This window comes from Hesperophylax consimilis, chromosome 13, assembly GCF_061612785.1.
Source record: "Hesperophylax consimilis isolate HC1 chromosome 13, BYU_Hcon_1.0, whole genome shotgun sequence".
Taxonomy (NCBI): domain Eukaryota; kingdom Metazoa; phylum Arthropoda; class Insecta; order Trichoptera; family Limnephilidae; genus Hesperophylax; species Hesperophylax consimilis.
The window spans coordinates 2,635,076-2,657,248 of record NC_142848.1 but is presented as its reverse complement, the minus strand read 5'-3'; the positions used below and the strand labels follow the sequence as shown (position 1 = coordinate 2,657,248).

The window sequence follows — 22,173 nt, the reverse complement described above, 5'->3', positions numbered from 1 at the left end:
AAAAATCCTGTAATCTACTAGGTTAGGTTGGGTTGAATTTCGAGGCTAGATTTTTCTTCATCACTTTTAATAATTTAAAAACAAATCATACGAGGCAATTACGTTGTGGTTAAGCATTAATTTTTTATAAAAATATACTAATTTAATCATTTTAAAATATTCTTAATAAATTTGTAATACTCGTTTTTCTCAGTATAATGTATCAAATTTACCTTTTTTCCCATGAACAGAACTCATAATAAATTATAACCGTACGAAGTTTGATCTTTGCCCAATTGAGAATAAATTGATAATGTCTCTATTTCATGCAAATTTTCCAGTTAAGTGTCCAGGCCAATGTTATTAATTATCTTATTCAAGGATAAATATCCGCTTTAATTTTTTTTAGCAATTTCATCAGAGGCAAGGAAAACAATGGCTTAATTCGGAAACACCAACACGCCCACAACACGATATCCTTAGTAGGTATTTTTGACAAAATATAATATGAAGACTAATCCAAAATGTTTAAGACAACTGCATTATTATTATCAAGAGAAGACATTGATTAAAAATGGCCTTTGTTCGTCACTTTAGCAATCGAGGTTAGCAATGCCAGATCGTGAGAAAGTTCGCAGCGTTCATCTAGTTATCTAGTGCTTCCCTGAAGTTGCTACTATTTATATTTCTGTGAAAGGAATCGAAAAACAATTGAGCACTTTAATATATTCCTATTTGCTTTATTTTGTGATGGATTCTTTTGTTTTTGTGAAAAGTTTTGAATTCTCTTTTTGAAAACTTAAATGTTATGAAGTAACTAAATCATGTTTTAAAATAAATATCTTGGTTTATTTGTGAGTTCGGTGTTTTGCAGTATCATATATTGCTTCGAAAATACGATTTAAAAAAATAGACTAGAAGTGTTTTTTTGTAAGAGTTTCAGAAGATAATTATTTATAGTGCAGTGGAAATTATTAATGCAATGGAAAACGATAAGGTATGAAACTAAAAAAAATATATAATAATTTTAGGGAATCTAAAATTGTGTTCCAGGGGTAGTTTTAATGTTTATAAGACAAGTTTTTTGATGCGTAGCACAAAGGATAACAAATTATTATGCTATAATTAGTCGCTTGAAATATCCATACAAATTGAAATTAAGGCGTGTTGGAAATAAGCCGACGTGGCTCAGTGGTTTCAGAGCACCTGACCGGACATCAGAAGGTGCGGGTTCAATTTCCGTCGGCGGCATTTATTTTTCCTCGAGAGATATTTTCAATTTGTAAGAATATTTCAAGCGCCTAATTATTGCTTATAATAATTTTAATTAAATACTAATATTGTTTTATTACACACGCGTTGATTAAGGTTGTTAATCTTAATTGTTAATCTCCGTTATCAGTGCACCTGGAATATCTATCCAGTTAGGTTAATTTATGTTGCCAATAAGGATATAAGCCAAATTTAAGCTGAACGGTTGTTCCGTAAGTAATTTAATTTAATTTAAAAATAACAAAACAATCTATTTATACATCTAATTGAATCTCGATTCTGTTTTCAATTGAATGAATAAAATGGAATCTTGGAAGTGGAAATTAACCCACTTCCCGACATCCGACCGAGCTGAAACTCAGACAGACTGACTCGCTGTCGATGATAATTAATTCTATCAACTTTTGGTTGCATCCATGTACACTAAGAAGTTGGATTACTTCGTATTTAATGATTTAAAGCAGACAATTTGCGAAAAAATGTCGGTACTATCTAATTAGTATTTGGCTTAGGTGTTAGCGGTGTTGACTCCAGTCCCTGGGGAGGGAGGTTAAATCCTCAGTCAAACATAAAATAATTAGTTGGCTACGAGCTAGACCATGATATGGTGTGATTAGGTCGAACATTAAAAAAAAGTGGGTGTGTCAAGCCTACGCAAGACAGAAGTGAAACTTCTAGTTTCAGCTGATGCTTGGCGTGGCGCAGTTCGCTGGTGTCTGAGAGAGAGGAAAGAAGAGAAGAGAGAGAACGTTCGTGAGCGGCTCCCCCACCTCAACAAGGTTTCACTTCAAAAATGCCACAGCCGAGAATCGAACCTCGCTTAACTGATTGAAAGCCAACCACGCTGAGCACCAACTGTAAGCAAAGCCGCATAAATTGATTATATTATGTAGGTTCTGAAAATATGAGAGCTTGTTATGTTTTATAATGTTACCTACATCACACCCAAAATATAATATATTTTTAAAAATAATGTACAATGTACAGAAATAGAATCCCACACAAGATCGCGTAGTGCGCTCTAGCGAACGGATATTTTATCAGAGGGAGATAGTTTTAATTTTTTTTTCTGTAAATTATTACATATTATCAAAATAAATAAATTAATTAAATAAATGTAATACAATTATCATAATATACGGATTAGATAATAATTTTAATCCAACACAATAACGCAAAGCGCGCTCTAGCGGAGTAATGTTTTATCACAGTGAGATAAGTGTTTTTATTATTTTGCAATATTATTTTCTTTTAAAAAATGTTCTGACCTACTAAAAAATAAGATATTGAATGAAAAAGGCGTTAAAAACAAAAAAATAATGTGCGATGGCCGAGAATCGAACTCGGATCAACTGCTTGGAAGGCAACTATGCTGACCATTACACCACCAACGCCAGTTGTCGGGATGAGCTAAGAAGCATTTATATGTTACTTCAAAACTTTGACTAGATCAAATGAACTTTAATCGGTGGTGGGGGTACCCGCATTTTCGTTTCGGTCATGAGTCGGTTTTACTCCGGTCCTCGAAATTGCATGACGCGCGTAAAGAAGTTTCACTTCAAAAGATGTACTGTAGTTTATAAATACTTTGTTTTTTATGGGTTGTTTTTTAAATTCATATGAATTTAAATGCATAGTCTTACAGATCAGGCAATTAGAGTTGATCCAAAGAAAAACACTTAGGATTGTGTGAATTTGTGCGTATTCACTTCGCGATAGTGATTTCCTTGCCAAACGTCACAAAGAAGTAGAACATCACGTACCTACACTTCCAAAAATATATTTTAAGTTTTTTTACATAACCTAAAAGTATTACATTATGTTCTCTATTTTATCTTATCAATACTCCAATTTCATCAATTCACAAATTTAAAAAAAATTATGGTTCACTGAAAATTTACACATTTAAGTAAAATAAATCTGTAATAAATTTGCCTTCCCTCTCTTCATAATTTAATATTATGGCTAAGAACACCCTTGAAGGGTGAAAGTCAGAAGCATTGATAAAAAAAGTAATATAAAAATGATCTATTTATCAATTTCTTTTGAATTTTTTTTTAATGAAGTAGAATAGTTATGAAACATGCTATATATGTGAGTACGGTTTTTGGGTCAACCATACCAGATGAATTGGTTTATCAATATCTTGTCTTGATGTGTATTTTCGTATATAGCCTGCCAAAACTGAGTTTTATGCTACAATGATTTATCATATTACCATTAAAATCATTATCAATTATTTCCATTTTGCAGCGCAAAGAACTCGTTCCACAATACCCGGATATCCTGCAGGAGGTGCCGGTATCGGAGTGGCCCCTGCTGAGGGACGTCTTCAAAGACGACTGGCCCTTCGCGATCTACCCCTACTATATCGTGCAGAACTGGATCAACTGGATGAACAAGGACCCTCACTTGGAGGAGGTGAAGATCTACTGCCCCTATGGAGACTGGAGTAGCGGAACTATGATCGTTGAACACAAAGCAGAGGTAGAATACCCGCAAATTTCCTTCAATTTATTCACTACTATCAGAAGATGGTGCTGTTTTTCAAAAAAGCATGCTATTAGAACAGGTCGCTTCTACAAATCGTTCTTGTGTTCAAACTCTGATGTGAAGGATTTGCCGTGTTTGCTGTGTTTCCTTCGTCCCAAAACATGCTTCTCTGCAAGATCCAGTGTTCATGAAGGAAAATAACTTCCCTAAGGTCCACAATGGAGTGCTGGTTCCTACCCTGATGTATGGCAGTGAGACATGGAACTGACAGAGGGAGAACTTTGTGAGTACACTGAATGCTGTAGAAATGAAATCCCTGGAGCGTAAGTGTGGTAAAACCGCGTATGGTGGTGTGAAAAATGTAGAGTTTTGCAAATAATACAAGGCTGATGTAAGCGCCATGAGTAAGATTAAGAAAGGGACGCTTAGATGATTTGGGAACGGATGAAGAGAGGATTGAAAGGAAAAACGATAAAAGAAGTCAGGGACACCCGAGGAATACGTGTGATCATGAAGTGAACTAAGTATTTGGGTAGTCGGGCCATGCCAAGAGTCAGAATATGGGAAGAGTATGTAGGAAACAATGTGCGAATGTGAATGATACAAGAATTGTGTGCCAAGATCGAGTTATTTGGCGGTCCATCCTATTATCCTTTAGTACCTACGGATACACAATACCTATACGTTTTCACCCTCTCAAAAGGAAGCCAATTTCTTGAACTTCAAAAAATAATCGTCTCATTATTATTATTTTAGTACGGATACACAATATACCTTTTCACCCTTGAAAAAGGATGCCAACTTCTCAAAGAGGCACTCACCACAACCTCGGTGTTGGACTGGTCCCTTGGTCCATACGTCTACGGCGTGCATCAGGACCAGTGGGATGCTGTAAAGGCCTCTCTGGTCCATCATAAACTGAAAACGGAATATCAAATAGAGAGTGGATATCACTGGATCTCCAAGGAGGTGGCATCTCAGTTTGAAGTGGTGTAAGTAGATTTATTCAAATTTCTTGTCATAGTTTTCTAGGCTTTACATTTATTGGATAAATTTACGTAAAAAATTGCGTAATATTTATAGGATGCATTAAAAAATTGAAGCAATAAATCACAAAAATAATCTTATTTTCAGTTCTGTAAATATTTTTTTATCGATTTCCATGTAGAATTTCCATTTATATTAATTTAGGTGTGTTAATTGTATAGTTATAGTAATAATATAATGTGTGTATGTATGTAATTGATCATTAACATCCTGTTGACAAACTGCTTTATTGCAGTTTAACGGGATTGTAGCTTGAAAACCAATAAAAAATTATTTTTTTTAAAACATATGGATCAGTGCAAAATTTAATATTCTTAACTAAAAGGAGCGGCGCTATTCACATCTTCCGAAAATGATGAAAATGTGACAATGTATATATAGTGATGAATATAGTGTAACTGGCTGAATTACGTTTTTATTTTATTTTATTTATTTATTTATTTTATTTATTAATCTTAAGTTAGCTCACATCTTCACAATTAAAACTAACAATTATTAACATAGAAATTGCTGCGTGCACAGAATGGTAGAAGTTTTTTAAACAACAGTTTAGATATTCACGCTTTCAATCGTTTTTCAACATATTTTATAGTAAATTAACCTACAACTCTTTTTATAATAATAATAATATTTGGATGATGATGCGCCGTTTTTGTGGAAAATCACCTCAAGGGCGCTGTTCCGTATGGTTAAACGCAACGTACGTTATAATCTAAGAGTTCATAGATGGCGTTAATTGTATTATTTTATTAAAAATCAAATTTTGTAAGTTATGCTCTTATTTGTTTGCGCCCGTATTTGTTGGTGTAAAACACAATTCTTTCCAGAAAGACGTAAAGATAAAATTTTTGATAAACTTATTTATACATTATTGTATTTATACGCCTTTAATAATTAATAATTCAACTAACGCCATTTATGAACGCCTAGATTATTACGAACGTTACTTTTACCCTTAAGACGAGGTAAGTGAAGCAGCCTTGCACAAAAATTGGATAGAACTGCAGTTCAATTTGTCCTATTAAATCTTTAAAATAAAGTGGGAATCTTAACGACATAAGCGATGAAGTTGTGTAAAAATGATATTCAGTGGGCGGCCTGACGTAATGGACGAATCTACGGACGACTTTGCTCTAACAGGCCTATTCGGTGGGAGGCCTGACGTAATGGACGAATCTACGGACGACTTTGCCCTTACAGGCCTATTCAGTGGGCGGCCTGACGTAATGGACGAATCTACGGACGACTTTGCCCTTACAGGCCTATTCAGTGGGCGGCCTGACGTAATGGACGAATCTACGGACGACTTTGCCCTTACAGGCCTATTCAGTGGGCGGCCTGACGTAATGGACGAATCTACGGACGACTTTGCCCTAACAGGCTTATTTCTGATGAAAGTTTTACTAAAATCTCAAATGTTTCAAGAGGGATCCGTCGGGAAGTAACCAATTATTGTCTAGACAAAATTAAATCTGGTGCTCTCCGCAAATTTTATGATTGAAAAAGGTTTTATAAAATTTTCAAACCGTTTTATATAAAATATTTTAATATTAAGATCCTGTTTCTATTGATCCTAAATATAAATAATCATTTACAATCAGTAGGATCCCTTCAGAAATATTTGAGATTTTAGTAATAAGTTCATCAGAAATTATTAAAATGTGAGCTTCGAGCACCCCCGTTATTTTTACCGCGTCTTATGTTGCCTTAACCTACTTTCCAGGTGTCCCCCGGAAGTCTATATAGCACCCCTTTCAGCAGAAGACGTCCCCACAATCGACAGGCTCTGGCCCCACAGTTTCCCCGGATCTGACGACTTCCTGAAGCAACTCCTCTACCAGAACGGAGGCCTGGGTCTTTACCTCAAGGAAGACCAGACCCTCGTCAGTTGGATCATGAAGAACCAACTCCTGGGTCTTGGCACCCTTCAGACCGTCGAAAGTCACAGAAGGAAAGGGTATGCCAGGATTCTCATCATGGCACTTACCAAGAAGATGGCAGAGGAAGGAGTGGATGTTCACACCTGCATAGTCAGGCAGAATGTGGTGTCTCAGACCCTGTTCAAGGGTCTAGGGTTCAAGTACGTGGATCATCTCATGTTTGAAAAGGTACGAGAGTTTGACAAAGACCAGCAACATGCCAGATGATTCATTTCAGATTTTTACAATCTCTACATTTAAATTTTTTATCTTGAAAATGTTTGCATTAGTTCATGACATTTTTTAGTGAGATTTTTGTAAAAAATCTTATACAGGATGCCCGGGGGTAGAGTGCGCCAACTTCGGGGATTTATTCTACATGATTTTAAAAATAAAAATGATAAGCATATTTTTTCTAAATTCCACTATTCTAATGTAGTTTTTAGGTTTAAACAATTGTTTTGTTTGTATGAGAAAATAAATATTCTTCTATGAAAATTATTTTTGGTTGAAAAAATATACATTAGAATTTCGAAAAAAAGATATTTATATTTTTTACTTCCAACATTTTACTTCAAAATAGAAGTATGCGAGCAGTATTGAATTGTAGTAGGTATTCTAAGATAATTATTATGCAGATAAAACTTGGAATGGTGTGAGACATCGAATAATTTACAATACCCCATAGACATATGAATATTAGTAGACTTGCCCTAAGTGATTAAAAGCGTATTATCCCCACTCCCCATACCGGTTCCATTGGAGCCGGCTGTGCTCGCGTATGGCCTCAAGTGAAATTTGAAAACGTGACGTCATCATTCTTGTGCGAACTATGGTCGAGGCATCATCGGTTCATTTTACGAAATAACACGGCAAAATGTTGACTTGTACTATGAAAACTTGTAAAAATAGATGTGAAAAAGAGAATAAACCCAATTGTCGTATTACATTCCATATATAAGCATTATTTTACTTTATTTTAAGCATATTCACATCGTATAATATGAATCAGTTGTTACTATCACATCGAGAAACGTCTGGACGCGAAACACAAAGCTGGTTGGTTGCTGGGAAGTAAATTATGAACATTTATAAAAGTGTCTTAACTAAATACTTAAACGAAATATTCGACTCTGAAAATAGAACCGAATTTTTTTGCCGAATTTGGACTTCGCAAATTTGTTCATAACTTGGCGAGTAATTTGCGCTCCCATCTATTCATTCAAAAGCAGATTTTACTTTTAAGAAGTAAATGGTGATATTATAATGCGAGATGCCTATTTACTGTCAGATTGATTTATTGACGAATCACAGTCAGCTTCACTCCCTTCGTTCTTCAACAGTTGATTTTATCCCTCGCCATTATCTTCTCGTCTATTAATTTCTATGTCTGTGCAATACCCTAATATTTAAATTGAAGCCAAAAAAATAAGATGCTCCCAAAATAAATGTTGAAGAATGTTAATTTTAATGTCGGAATACATGGCTACCCCACGAGAAACTGTGGAGATTTTAGACTTCTAAAAACAAATTTGTCGGAAACCCAAAATAATCTCTATTTTAAAGGATTTAAGATTTTTAATGGATTACAGACAGATGTTAAAGAAGCTAAAAGCCTTGCTGCTTTTCGTGAGTTACGCCTAAATACGATAAAGAATAATTTTGAGATGTATTGTAAAATGTCATTAAGGTAATAGAAATAAGTTAAAAGGTTTATACTAGATATAAAAAAAGGTTTATACTAGATATAAAAAACAAAATAAAAAACATTATTCTTTTTTAAAAACACTTTGAATCACCTCATGAAGTTAGCGCTCTTTACCTGTTTCTGGAAAACATTCGAACATATTTGAATATTTCCTAAAAACTAGTATTAAACAGCAACCAAAACTTTGTATATATTATTTAAATATTACCGAAGTTGGTATGTCAAATTATCTAGTATAAATTACCGTAAAACATTTTAATATTTGTTCCCGAACTTCGCAAAATAAAATAAAACCTTATCGCCATTTACATAAAGAGCGTTATCGTTAGCGGCCCGATTCCAAATGTTACACGAAGTGGTGCATCGCCTCAATTCTTACTAGTTATGTCCACTTACACATAACATAATATATTATATTGTGTTATTGTGTCAACTTATACATTACACAAAACGTAATATTGTGTTGTGTCAACTTATACATAACAATGTTATGTCGACTTATACATAACATATTATTATGTTATGTTGAGTCAAATTATACATAACGTAATATTGTGTTGTGTCAACTTATACATAACATATTATTATGTTATGTTGAATCAACTTATACATAACGTAATATTGTGTTGTGTCAACTTATACATAAGGGGCCGTTCAAGTATTATGTAAGCACTATAGGGGGGCAGGGGGGTCTTTGCTTTGCTTATTTTTGATGACATGGGGTGTGGGGGGGTCGAGATAGTGATTACGTCAGCACTGCTCAGCAGTAGTTATTTTTTTTACACATTGGCAACCCACACATTGTCTATGTTTGAAAACCGAATACATATTCGGGGATTCCCACAAATAATTGGGAAGGGGGGGTAAGAGCTTTGCTTACTTTTGGTGACAAGGGGGAGGAGGGGGTAAATAATTGTAATAAATCTGCTTACGTAATACTTGAACGGCCCCTAACATAATGCTGTATTGTGTTATGTCAACATCGCATAGTGTAGTATTATGTTATGTCAACTTATACCAAACATAATATTGTGTTATGCTGGGTTGGTAACTGTACCCAACATGTGTATACAAAATTCAATCTATGTTTTTTGTCACATAAATAAAATTACTGTAAATCAGAAAAATAAAATATAAAATCTCAGTGGCAAGACTGAGGTCCTGGATTCAATTCCTCGATACGATCTAATGTTTTTCTGATTGTTCTGTTTTACATTTTTCGTTTTAGAGTTGTTAATATTATCTTCAATGACAAACACTTCTGATTGCCAACCATTTTTTATCTATATGTAATATTGGTAATTAAATGGTTTAATTATGACTGTATTCAGGAACATGTTAAATTGGTATTTTGTATAAATGTTTTTTTAATTATTTTTTATTTATTTATTTAATTTGGTAAATATAAATGTGAACACATAAAAAGTATTTTAGTTTTATTATTATATTATAACACTACTTTCTTATATCATTTTACAATGTCATTTTAATGAAACTACGCTATTGTATAAAATAATCCACCAACTCATAATTTATAAAATAACATAGGTATTTTTCATTACTCGTATACGATGAGGAGGGCCGTATACTGATGAGGTAAAAATATTTACTGATAATAATATACATGCAAGATTTTTCTAGACTGGCACCATTTTGTTCCAATCCTCAAAAACACTGTAATTTTTGCATTTTGCGTTTAGTTGCTACCTTAATGTTTCTTCAGATTACATTTGCGATGTCATTGACCGAGTCTGCTCTGAATTGCTTCGAAATTTAGCCAATTTGATTAAGCGTTCCGTATTTGCTTTGGTAAATCGATTTAAAATATTCCTCTGATAGTGCTGCAAATTGCATATTGGTAGGGTAGCCGGTTAGTCCTAGTCCGTATCGAAAGAAAATATCCCACAATACAACCCAAGTAAAATAATATTGGGAGTATGTACTTGTATTGGCTGGCAATACTGGCCGCTAGAGGCGCTAGTGTAGCAAGTTGCATTCAGTGTGCATTCATTTCATTCCTGACAACAATGGCGGCAAATAAATCAATTTATTTGTAACGGTGCGGTATATCTGTACAAACATAATAGACGCTTTAATGTTTTTTTTACATTTGATCAAAAAGCAGTAAGGTCGCATGTTGGTTACCAAATATTTATTTTTTAACTTTCGATTTCTGCAATTTTAAAACTTTTCACATAAAATCCATAAAAAACCAACCCGCTGAACTCGCGCCGCTAGGAGGCGCTAGTGTAGCATTTATCAGAATGTTATGAGAAGAATTTGGAGTTATTTTAACAATTTTACAATCTCAATCTCAACCTATAGTAGAATAGTATTTTTTTGTGAATAATTGGAGACAGTATAGGAAGGTAAAAAGTTACATTTGTATGGCGCCCTTGAGGTGATTTTTCACAAAAACGGTATTTTCAAATTATGCAATTACCATTGTTATTGTTATTATTGGTTAAGTCGTATTAACTTTTGCAAATTTTATGCTGCGTATAAACAGGACAGAATTATGGGAAAGGAACGAAGCAATAATTGCAAACGGCGTGAAATGTTCATACGAACTGTTAAATACCGAGATAATGGCGGTCTGTAACGAAGGATCGATGGTTCCGTGGTAGAATCGGTCTCCCGGACGCGGGGGGCTGTTCGAGTCCCGTCCGATCCACCCTAATTTTTTTAAAATTATTATTTTTATACACATATATTATTTATGCCTATTAATGTAAAATTAATTAATAATTAACTAATAAAGTTAAAGAACGATAATTTTATTTCACTTTTAATAATCTTCTAAGTATTAAGAATGGTGAACACCATCTCGCCCTACTGCGCAGGGCTTAATACCACATACTAAATCATTATTTAAAATCTAAAGCCCACTTTTTATGTGAATACCGCACAGGAGTCCCAACTGCTCCCAACCGTCTGGAGCCAGTGAGATAATGGCATCCCCAATTGGGGTACGTTCTGAAGCTGGAGGTACCGGAGAGGGGAATGAGATGGGGTAGGGGGAGGTGAGGGGGAGTACCTGACTATTCAGATATGGTCACCAAACATAGCCACTACCATTCAAGGTAACGTTTCAATTGGAATGAAATGGTGGACACCAGTTATTGAGAATATCTTTCCCTCTATTATTTTAAATAACATAAATGAATCAAATAAAATTTACTTGTGCACGCCGGGATTTGAACCCGCCACCTCCGGATTGCCAGTCTAGAAGTCTTACCCCTCGACCACGGACGTCGTCACTTGAAATGAAATAGCACTAAAATGCGCTAAACGGTAAATAATAAGATAATATGTATTGCAAGATTTTTGTATGTTGGTAATTCAATGACACAACGCACTGCTTGTAACTAGTCCAATGGGATTGCAATTTGATTGCAACAGTAACAACTAAGTTAGCAGCTAGCCGACAGTGTGTATAGCTCTTCAATAGGCTGTGACTCTGATTAAAGTCACTTACAAAGTAAATCCTGTTTGTGTGTGACAACACTGTGCCACGAATGTGTAAGTATTTCAATTGATTGAATAACATTATTATTTCAATAAAAAAAAATTGATACTGATAATGACATAACAGGACTTTATAAAAACTGATAATTTTAACAAAGGAGAGTTTCGTTTATCTGATGATTATAATGACGTTGGTTTAGGTCTGTAAATTAAACCAATAAATCATTCTAACGCACGAAGCAAGATAATCTATCTACATTTCCACTGTCTTTTTGATAATTGTGTCTTAAAACGTAATACAAAAGTAATAATACGTAATAAAAATCAATTATCACTTGTGAATAACTTATCGCGCAAACAGCAAGTCATTGCTTTATCGAAAACTGTTGAACCAGAACAATGCACATGATTTGTAGATGGATCAATGAACCCTATATTATATAATTAATCTTTTGTGGTAGGTACTTACTTACGAGACTTATGTTACACACAATGTATTTATAAGTATCAGTGTTTATTTTTTTTATATTCGGGTCATCCATCGTACAAATTTCGGCAAATAGTCAGAAAATAGGGACATGCTTAGAATGCAATTTTTATTAAAAAATAAAACTTCTAAATAACTATTATAATAAGAACTATTTTAGTTTCCTAAAATGGAAAGTGTTGCTGAAAATACTCCATTACTAAAGTGTCACATACAAAAAAATCATAAAAGGCCGGCCCTGTCAGGTCCGTTCCGTGCGCCAGCTTGCCAAGGCGCCAAGGAGCCAAGGCGCCGAAAAAAACCTTGTGCCCTTGAGGTTTTACTGGCGCCAGGCGCCGTTAGGCTCAGGGCCTGCCCTGGTGATGCCGAATTGCATGTTTGTAGAATTATAAAATGAAATAATCAAATTAATGTCATAAGCACCTGTAAGTAATACTTCACCAAATTATTAAACTGAAGATCAATTTCAATTGTTTTTAGAGCTTAACTAATTATATGTACCTACCTTGTATTGTAATAAAAATTCAATCAATTCAATGTCATCGTTTCAACGTAACAATATATCAATTTTTGATAAGATTGCCTAGTACAGATGTATTTTTTGATTACCACAAAAATTACAGTACTTATTTTCTAAATTATTTGCTGTGAGTAAAATTATACTTCTAATTTTCATGACCACCAAAATAGTATATTTATCTGAAGACCTGCCAGGTATTTACGTTTCCGTATCTGTTTGTAAAGAATAAAATTGTTTTTTCACTAAAACAGTGTTATATAAATTATCAAATTATTATTATTAAACATGAAATGAAAAGGTGTAATATATTTTATGGATTCCTAGATAATTAATTTGAAATACACAATTATTATTCAAAATTAATAAAAGAGTACTATAGAGACATCTGTGAGAATCGCATGGAACGATTTGTGTCAGCACTTCATGTAAACTATTTTACATTACGTATTTTGCCGGCAGAGGCTAAACACGTGAGTGGTTTATTTATGCTACAAACATAGCACGGTAATACTTACAATAATTATATACTCGTACATGCATTCGAAAAAAATTTCAATTTAAAAAAACACAACTTTTTTTATATGATTTGAGATTTTCACGGCCAAAAGTATTATAGTGATTTGTTTTAAGGGTATTATGTACCATATATAAAAACAAATCACTATACACAATTATTTTATTTATTTTTCATTTCACATACTTCCACAGATATATTACAATTCATAAGAGGAATGGTGATAAGCAGAGATGTGCAAAATGGGTACCCAAAACCATTTGAAATGCAAAATGGAAATGGGTCATAACTTTTCCATTTTAAAATGCAAAATGCAAAATGGTTTTTAGAAAAGCATTTCAAATGCAAAATGCAAAATACCTATTTTCAAAATGCATTGAAAATGCAAAATGGTTTCTCAGGTAAAACAATTAAAATAATTACAGAATTTTTAAACAATTTTGTCATTTAATAATGGACATCAATGTAGAACAAACATATTACATGATGTAAATCCAAAAACACCACAACTACAGATTATGAAACCACAAAAATTTTGCGCGGGACTAATGTTGCCAACGTACAAACATAGAAACTGCTATCTAACATTCAATATTACAGCGTCATGGCCCCATGTTCAGTATTTTTTGTAATGGTATCACTCAATTGCCAGGGCGCAACTTGACAAATGTAAATTATCTCTCATAGCGAGGTTGAGGACCGACTGATATTTGGGGCTTATGAAAAAAAGATGAGTGGAGATAGTAGGAAGAATGTTGCAAAAAAGCATTTAAAATGGAAAATGCATTGAGAAAAGCATTTAAAATGCAAAATGGAAAATACCCATTTTGCATTTTGCATTTCCATTTCAAATGGATTTATTTGAAATAAAGCACATCTCTGGTGATAAGATATACCTAAATTTTGTGATAAAATTAAATTATTAATTCAATCAAATTACCTTTCCGTACCATTAATTAAAAAAATCTCGATATAAAAAAAATTAACGAGTCTAATTAACGTCTTGAATAGCTATTCTTTTTCTTTAACATCTAATCACAAGTTAGTATTGAAGAATTATTTTTCTAACATTGCCTAATAACGTCACAAAAAACATACTCCCATGTTCATTATTTGAATTCAAAATTTTTTCTTATATCTTTTGTTCCATAATACTGATAGCAACGATAATTTTGCTGTAATGAAACGACTTAGGTAGGTACCTTTAAAATCGCGATACAGGTTTCGGTTGGACTCCAACCAATGGAATATCAATTAAATATTTATTTTAGTTCAAAACAACTGTTTAATTATTTTAAGTAATGGACTGCTTCCAAAAAAGTAAATGTATATTCGGCCCCAGCAAAAGGCCATCGTGAGTTATTCGTTTATACGCCAACTCTAGTGGAGTAGAAAAGGCACTATCCAACACGGCTACCATCTTGACAGGAATGACTGGTCACAGGCCTAAGCCAAACGGCGCATGGTGATAGTAAAAACTCAAGGGTGCTGTGTTATGTATTATCAGCGCCTTGATTCCTTAGCTCCTTGGCGTTGGGATAGTCGGCGCCTGGAGCAGCCTGGAGCAGACCGGACACGTAACACACAAACAAATTTACGGACTGCGAAGTCGCTCGAGTTACATAAAACTCTGCTAAGCTCAATCCATTATCTTTCCACTGAGGCGTTTTGCCTGAAAGCGAAGAATGCGCTTAGAAATCGAAGACAATCCTTACTTTGAGAAACAAACTCCTTTTCATAAGAAATTATGGAGCTCGATTTATGATACTGCAGTCCAGTGACTGTTAAAGAATCAAATTTGATCAACATGTATTATTTGGAATCTAAATTGAGAAGTTACATTAACATCATGTTGTATTCATTGTTGAACAGATCACAATGGACCCACTTCATGTAATTCCCATGGATGACCTTCCCCAAATAAAGGATTTTCTAAACAAACAATCTCCTGATAGAGTGATGGCGCAGAATTGGATTGCGACGAGGATAAGATGGGAGAAAAATGATCCAGGAAAAAATCCATTCTTTGTTTGTTGTCCTGGAGGAAATGTTAACGATGGACTCGTTTTATTTGGAAAAACGGTAAATATTAAATCAAACATACTGTGATGTCTAGGGGAGAGTCTTGCGTACCTACTAGTCACCCAAGCTAATTTTCATTGTACTTACTAAAACCTTTATTTTACTACACAACGTGTGAATAATGTATATTTTCTTTCTCATTGTCAGTAAAAATAATTAATCACAGCTTTATTTGTCAAAAAAATTGTTTTATGATTAAAAAAAGGGAATTTCGAAAAAATTAATCCAGGAAAAAGTGTCTGATAGTATCGGTCATAGAACATTAAAGGCGTTTTTTTACATTAACCCCACACAGGAGGCTCTGAGAAAAATCATTTCCATCAGAGCTTATGTCATGTTTGGGGATGCGGTGTGGAGGGTCTTTTTTAAGGAAAAGAAGTAGAGGAACTTCTGGGAAGGTAAAAGGTATGAGGGTTAGTTGGGTAGGAAGGTTTGGTAAGGACGGTTGTCTGAATATAACCCTCCCACAATGCGATGGGTCGAGCTTTCAAGGGATCTGTAGAAATTCGAAATGCGGATCTTAAACAGTAGATGGTTTCCACTTCATTAACTCGTAGGTAGGTGATGCAGCAACCACGACCGAAAAAAACATCAACTCTATGTATTATGTTAGAAACGCTAAACGAGCAAGTGACCGATAGTGCATGCTGTCCGATGCAGCCGGATCTCCTCTACTAATAATTATACCATGAAATGGGATGGCGGAATATTTGTCAATGGACTGTAATTATCATAGTATAGTATTATCTAAGGAACATTGGATGACCGTTTACAATATTTGATAGCCATATTTTATTTATAAATAAATTAGAGATATTCCGCCGTCTATCTGAAAAACAAAGTGTATCAACAGGAAACTGTGTTTTACTTACTATCTTTGAACGGGCGGTTTAGATATCATTATTATAAAAAAGAGATAACTAACTACTAACCATCACACCACACAACTCAACTGGGCACACGTTCCTTCGTTGATTCATATTCATGAATATTTTCGTGAATACTTTTGTGATGTAGGTATACTAAAAGTAGGGATATTACTGATGTAACGACTCTTCGCGAGTATTTGATTAACTTTATCGTAAATGTCTTTCTCATTGTCTTTATCCGTAATATATTCTTCCCAATCTTGTTCAACTTTTACTTCAGCCTTGCATTCTTCCCGCTTTCCTACATTTGTGAAACGGTCATACATGGTTTTACACTAAGGGATATCACTTCAAACAATCAATCTACTTTCGTTCTTCCTCTGATAGGTTCATGCCTCCCTGCCATAAATCAGGTATCAACACTCCAATAAATATTGTTAGCCTCATTGATTTTTAATAGTAATTGTTGTATTCTTGAATGTAATTTTCTTCATTCATCATTTTTCAATGTCCTTATCAATATTCCTGTCTTCGTAAATATACATGACTGAATGTTCCTCTATTCAACCAATTTAGTCTTAGTAAACTTAATGTAAGCTTGGGATCTATCAAATCTTGTTTAGAAAGAATTGATATACATAAAGGCCCAAGACCAGATAAAATACCTCCCTTGTTTGTAAGATGTTGCTCTAGCTCGTCGATTAATACACTTTTTATTATATTTAACGAATCATTATCTGCAGGAACTTTTCCAGATTTATGGAAAAATGCACATATTGTTCCAATACATAAATTTGGTGATCAATCTTTTTTGAAAAATTATCGACCAATCAGTATTTTATCGTGTTTTGCAAAATTCTTCGAATCTGTAATGTATAATTTCATATTCACACACTTTAAACCACAATTATGCATTAATAAACATGGATTTGTTCCCAACATATCTACTAATTCCAATCTTCTTGACTTTTGTGATTACGTTTGCGATGATTTTAACGAAAGAACTCAAGTAGATTCCATTTACATAGATTTTAAAAAGGCATTTTATAAAGTAAACCATTCTATTCTACTACAGAAGCTTGATCGTATAGGTACCCACGGTGATCTATTAAGATGGCTTAAATCTTACTTAATAAATCTTAATCTAAAACACAGCTAGTAATTATAAATGGGTATGAGTCTCCTCCCATAATTTTAACCTAAGGTGTACCTCAGTGGTCCAATCTTGGCCCTCTGCTTTTTTAGTCTTTATTAATGACCTTGGCCCCATGTAACGCTGCGATTATCTTTTATTTGCTGATGATATCAAGATTAACCGTAAAATTTCCACTGATTCTGATCAAGTTATGCTTCAAGAAGATCTTTACACAATACATAGCTGGTGTACTCAAAATGATATGTTTCTACATATTGATAAATGTTACATTATAACCTTCACTTGTAACAGAAGACGAAATAATCGTGCATATTTAATTAATAATGTTCAATTAAATGCAGTCACCACTATTAGAGATCTAGGAATTTAATTTAAGTTTGATGTACATATCAGTGATATCACGAGTAAATCCTTGAAAATGATTGGATTTATACATAGAATATCGAAACCATTCAAAAATTCCCAATCCATTATAACCTTGTACCACTCATTGGCCAGAAGCAAATTGGAATATGGTAGTGTTATCTGGAACCCACACTACTTGAAATATTCAAAAACTATTGAATCTGTACAAAAAAAATTCTAAGATTGTTATCATTTAAACTTGGACGTGCCTTACTGCAGTCTTACGAGGAACGACTCCAATACTTTAAATTTACGGCCCTGGATAAAATAAGACAATTTGCTGACTTAATATTTCTACAAAAAATTATTCATTACAAGCTTGAAACAACTCATTGTCTGAGCAATATTCTTATTAAAGTTCATAATAGACGTAATCTAAGGAGGCAGAATATATTCCATGTAGAAATATTTAAGAACAATATTGCATACTTCAATCCATTGTCATGAATGTGTCGTCTGTACAATTCTATTGAGTGTAACTATATAGATATATGCAAATAGTCTCGCTTATTTTAAAAAGCAAATTAGCAATAGATTGTGAATGTTTGTTTGTTTTTTTTATTTGTTTTTTTCTGTTGCTTTTGTTTTTTGGAGCATATGTTGATCTGTATGTTTTGTTTTTGATATCTCTTTTTTTGCCTTTGCTCACGTTTTGCTGTTTATATATATTTTTAATACATAGTGTATAATGACACCTTAAACTGTGCACGATGTGAACATTTTCAAGTGGATTGTTGCATATGTATATACGTTTTTTGCAGCGCTTATCTAACGATTTTTTATTCATGTTAATAGTCTGTAAATGTTCCTAAACAATAAATAAATATATTGAAAATATGAAAGTTCCTTAACTGTCTCTTGTCTCAACGGTAGTGTTCTTTTTCAAATGCCGTAACTTTGGAGTTACTTAAAATATTCATCACTACATAAATGTTTAATTCATCCTTGAAACGAGAGACTGTGGATCTTCCATACTATTTGAAATAAACATCGCATCATCAACTACAATCAAATACAACTACAATATCAACCATACAACAACAGAATGCAAACTTTTAGAGTTTTTAGTTCCGCGCCTAGGTCTGTAGCTTTAAGATCTTGCAGACAGTTAATTATTAGTAAAAATCGATTTCTAATGAAATTTATTTTTGTTTTTAATCAGGGATATAAGACCATTTATCTCACAATTCACATCTTCCACGATGATACCACCAGCCTAGAAGCCGCTCTCCTCACAACCAACATGATTGACTGGACGGAGAAAATGTCCTGCGGGTTACCGAAAGGATCGGAGGTGTGGTTCAAAAAGATTCTAAAAACTCTAGGATATGTGGTACGCCATGAGAGTCTGAAGCATTATTACAAATTATCAACGGACATGGCAGATAGATTTGAAATCAAGTATGCCATTTTTTTCCGTTATGGCTAATTATTACGAAGGAAAAACTTTGCATTGAATAAATCAATTAAAAAAAAACTGTTTAAGAAAATTATTAGGTTTTAAGTAAATTAATTGAGCATTTTTACCGACCGTCAGAAAAAAAACTGAACCCTTTCTGTAACTTAAAGCCAGTGAAGAGGAGTAATTTGACGCTGTCTGGTTCACTGACATTTTTTTTTTATTTACAGGTGCCCCGACGATGTTTACATAAAACCGCTAACGCAAGAAATGATCCCTGAAATAAACTCCCTCTGGCAACATAAGTTTGAAGGATCTTTGCATCATCTGTCAACATTTCTCAGACTTGAACATGGTCAGGGAATCTTCTGCAAAAGTAACAATGAAATGATGTGTTGGGCCATGAGATCTGAATACAGCAATATAGCCATTCTTCAAACAAAAGAGAAGTACAGAATGAAGGGTTATGCGAAGCTGGTAGTCAAGGATATTTGTAAGAAAGAAACCGAAAGGAATGATGCTGATATTTTAACATTTATCGTTGACGGGAACACATTCTCAGAAAAGGATCTAATATTTGGTTGGATTATGACGTGGTTAGGAATGATGATAAATAATGTGTTTCTTTTCTTTGGAATTTTACCCAAATATCACTGTTTTATAAAAATATAATGTTTTTTTGTTTTCAATAATTAATCATAAATTTTAAGCTTAGGTAATAATTTTTCAATCGTTTTTCATAAAGAAAAACATTAAGACATACCAGTTAAAAATCTGTTATTTGTGAAGGTATTTCTGAACTGTTATAATTTAATGAGTTGAAGCCTAAAATTAAGATGGACATAATTTTTTGTCTGTAACTGTGAAAAAATAAAAAAGTGAAATATCGTCATTTATTTATTTATTGAGATATTGTACTGTGTTGCTCTTCCTCCTTCTTAAGCTATGTTTCGGATCACATATCCCCCGATGATGGACTCGGTAACGCTTTCCGAAACATTGGCTAAAGAATGAGAAAGACATGCTTTTTGTCGTGAAAAATCAAATCTGAAATGGAATAAAGTTAAAAATTGGTTTTCTTATACTCATCGGTAGTAAATAGGAAATGCGATCAAGTCTCTCTCTCTTGAAGTGAGGTTTATTTAAAGAGGTAAGATTGTCGACTCCTGCGGGAGAGGGTTGGCGGGAGAAGGGGGTGAAGGGGGTGAAGGCGGGCGACAGAGGGCGCCTGCGCCCGGCGGACCTCGGGCGGGGGGGAGAGCGGGGAGCTATCGAGCCACGGGGCACGGCGGCAGTGCGCGGCCGGCCGCCCTATGCTGCCCAGCCTGCTCGTGCGCGCGGCCGCCCTGGCCGCCCTCAGCTCGGGCCAGGACTACCCGGCCCCGGACTTCCCGGCTCCCGATTACCCGGGCGCGGACTACCCCGGACTGCCCTCGCCCTCGCCCACGGGCCTGCACGATCTGCATGACCCGCATGACTGGCTGCCAGCCCACGCCAACGCCACAGAGCACCCGCCGCCGCTCTTCCCCGAGGACCTCTTCACGGAGGAGCAGCGCCGCAATGGCGCCATCGTGCTGCACATCCTCGGGCTCGTCTACATGTTCGTGGCTCTGGCTGTGGTGTGCGACGAGTTCTTCGTGCCCGCGCTGGATGTCATCATCGAGAAGCTGGAGATCAGCGACGACGTGGCGGGAGCGACGTTCATGGCGGCGGGGGGCTCCGCTCCCGAGCTCTTTACCTCCGTTATAGGGGTGTTCGTGTCCTTCGACGACGTCGGTATCGGCACCATCGTGGGTTCTGCCGTCTTCAACATCCTCTTCGTCATCGGCATGTGCGCGCTCTTCTCGCGCACCGTGCTCACACTCACGTGGTGGCCCCTGTTCCGCGACTGCACCTTCTACTCGGCCAGTCTCATGGCGCTCATCTACTTCTTCCGTGACAACCACATTCATTGGCACGAGGCGCTGGTGCTTTTCTGCATCTACATCGCCTACGTCAGCTTCATGCGCTGGAACACCATGTTTGAGAGACTCGTTAAGAAAGTGTTGTATAGGAACAGAGTGACGCGGGTGAGGAGCACCGACCAGCTGATGCCCGCGGTGAGCATTAATACCTTCCTTTACTTACTTCCCTTCAGAACCCTTTCTTGCCCTTTTATACTATTACTCTCATTGCGTGATACCACGTTATCTAGTTTCCTGAGACATGTCTGAAAGTCCGCCTGAGTCTGAAATAAATTGGAGCTCGTGGAAGGCTTATCTCAAAATCAAAACGAAGTTACCGAGTCTGTCTCGCATGGTCTTTATGAATAAAGCAGTATTATTTATTTTGTAACTTGGTTACTGAAACACAAAGCTCTTTATATAGCAAGCGTTTATGCAAATAGCTCAAAGCTTTCACAAGAATAACAATGAAATAATACTGATTACGAAACTACATCTACGTTTTCAAAAAATAGCGTAGTACGTTGTTATTACGCGAATGGCTACGCATTTTTTAGTTCGCATTTAAATTAAGAAAACCTAACACCATAAAATAATCGATTTATTTCATGTTAAAACATTTTCTATATTTCACCTTTCGATATTTTAGTTACTACCATTAAGTTTATGATGATCTCTTGTCAACTTTCAGATCAACAAAAGAAACTGCGCCACACTTTGTAGTACCAATGACAGTCGGAATTCTTGTGATCAAAATAATTAAATGTCTTTTCGTTTCGCTAAATATTAAGGATTTTCTGAATTCTTAGATTTGTTGAAGAAAGAGCTTGAAATTATACGGATAAAATCTTACTTCCGCATTTATATCATTTTGGTATTCTTGCTTTAACGACACTCAATTTGGATTGTTTT

General features: G+C 34.9%; 3 protein-coding genes across 3 annotated transcripts in view; all 3 read left to right on the top strand.

Moving 5' to 3' along the window:
* The first annotated feature begins 615 nt into the window (after positions 1-615).
* LOC149418297 (glycine-N-acyltransferase-like protein 3) lies at positions 616-7,629 on the top strand. The gene is made up of 4 exons (XM_089638730.1): positions 616-976; positions 3,505-3,738; positions 4,501-4,736; positions 6,515-7,629. The coding sequence occupies exons 1-4, from the start codon at positions 962-964 to the stop codon at positions 6,936-6,938; spliced, it is 909 nt and encodes a 302-aa protein (XP_089494856.1). The 5' UTR covers positions 616-961; the 3' UTR covers positions 6,939-7,629.
* A 7,656-nt stretch (positions 7,630-15,285) lies between these two features.
* Positions 15,286-20,325, top strand: LOC149418296 (uncharacterized). Its single transcript, XM_089639088.1, has 4 exons — positions 15,286-15,489; positions 19,082-19,320; positions 19,549-19,914; positions 20,262-20,325. The coding sequence occupies exons 1-4, from the start codon at positions 15,286-15,288 to the stop codon at positions 20,323-20,325; spliced, it is 873 nt and encodes a 290-aa protein (XP_089495214.1).
* A 306-nt stretch (positions 20,326-20,631) lies between these two features.
* Positions 20,632-22,173, top strand: part of Nckx30C (solute carrier family 24 member Nckx30C) — a 190,522-nt gene continuing 188,980 nt past the window's right edge. Inside the window, exon 1 of the mRNA XM_089639087.1 lies at positions 20,632-21,417. Within this exon, the coding sequence (XP_089495213.1) occupies positions 20,632-21,417 (786 nt within the window). The remainder of the gene's footprint in view (positions 21,418-22,173) is intronic.

Bases quoted from the DNA above. Each gene is read 5' to 3' on its own strand.
- LOC149418297 (XM_089638730.1), top strand. The intron at 3,739-4,500 runs GTAGAATACCCG...TTATTATTTTAG, and splicing joins TCGTTGAACACAAAGCAGAG to TACGGATACACAATATACCT. The intron at 4,737-6,514 runs GTAAGTAGATTT...CCTACTTTCCAG, and splicing joins GCATCTCAGTTTGAAGTGGT to GTGTCCCCCGGAAGTCTATA.
- LOC149418296 (XM_089639088.1), top strand. From the start codon at position 15,286: ATGGACCCACTTCATGTAATTCCCATGGATGACCTTCCCCAAATAAAG. The intron at 15,490-19,081 runs GTAAATATTAAA...GTTTTTAATCAG, and splicing joins TCGTTTTATTTGGAAAAACG to GGATATAAGACCATTTATCT. The intron at 19,915-20,261 runs GTTAGGAATGAT...CTCCTTCTTAAG, and splicing joins TTTGGTTGGATTATGACGTG to CTATGTTTCGGATCACATAT.